Source organism: Mesitornis unicolor, unplaced genomic scaffold (assembly GCF_000695765.1).
Source record: "Mesitornis unicolor isolate BGI_N332 unplaced genomic scaffold, ASM69576v1 scaffold47108, whole genome shotgun sequence".
Taxonomy (NCBI): domain Eukaryota; kingdom Metazoa; phylum Chordata; class Aves; order Mesitornithiformes; family Mesitornithidae; genus Mesitornis; species Mesitornis unicolor.
The window spans coordinates 1-548 of record NW_010203472.1 but is presented as its reverse complement, the minus strand read 5'-3'; the positions used below and the strand labels follow the sequence as shown (position 1 = coordinate 548).

General features: G+C 30.7%; 1 protein-coding gene across 1 annotated transcript in view; it reads right to left on the bottom strand.

The window, feature by feature from the left end:
* The window catches only part of IPO11 (importin 11), a gene marked incomplete at both ends in the record, with an annotated part of 26,708 nt that extends 26,585 nt beyond the window's left edge, over positions 1-123 (bottom strand). Inside the window, 2 exon segments of the mRNA XM_010190714.1 lie at positions 1-2; positions 5-123. The exon segment at positions 1-2 is cut by the window's left edge and continues 67 nt beyond it. Coding sequence (XP_010189016.1) covers positions 1-2; positions 5-123 — 121 coding nt within the window.
* Between the last annotated feature and the right edge of the window lie 425 nt (positions 124-548).

Below are 548 nucleotides of genomic sequence, written 5' to 3'. Positions count from 1 at the left end.
CTCCTACATATTTCCATTAGTGTAGGATATGTGAAAAATGCTGTCTTTATCTTATGCGCTTCAAGAGTTTCAGGACTGCTATCTGAAATAAAATGCAGAAAATTCCAAATAACATTTAAGTGGCTTATTGATCAAACAGTAGTCTGGTAAAATTAGAAAGAAATAGACAGAAATTCTTATCCTCAGAGGAAAAAAAAAGAAAGACATGGCAGACTTTCAGATGCTACATTTTAAAGCAAGTTAAGCACTCAAATTCACAATTAGACTGAAGGGTTGTTAGGACTTCAGAAAGTATTTATAATGCTGTTCAGCTACTATGTAGATGGAAAGGAAAAAAGTTTGCCTGCTGCTTTTTTTTCCTTAATTTAGCATTACTGAATTTAAAAAACCACAGAACTCTAAGATAAAGTTTCATTTATATATATTCAGATAGTTTACCCAAATACAATCTTAAAAATAATTCGAGTTTTTTAGGAGTTAACATTATTTAAAGAAAGCAGCAATACAACCAAATACTGTATATGTCCTGGTTTGAGCTAAATAGAACT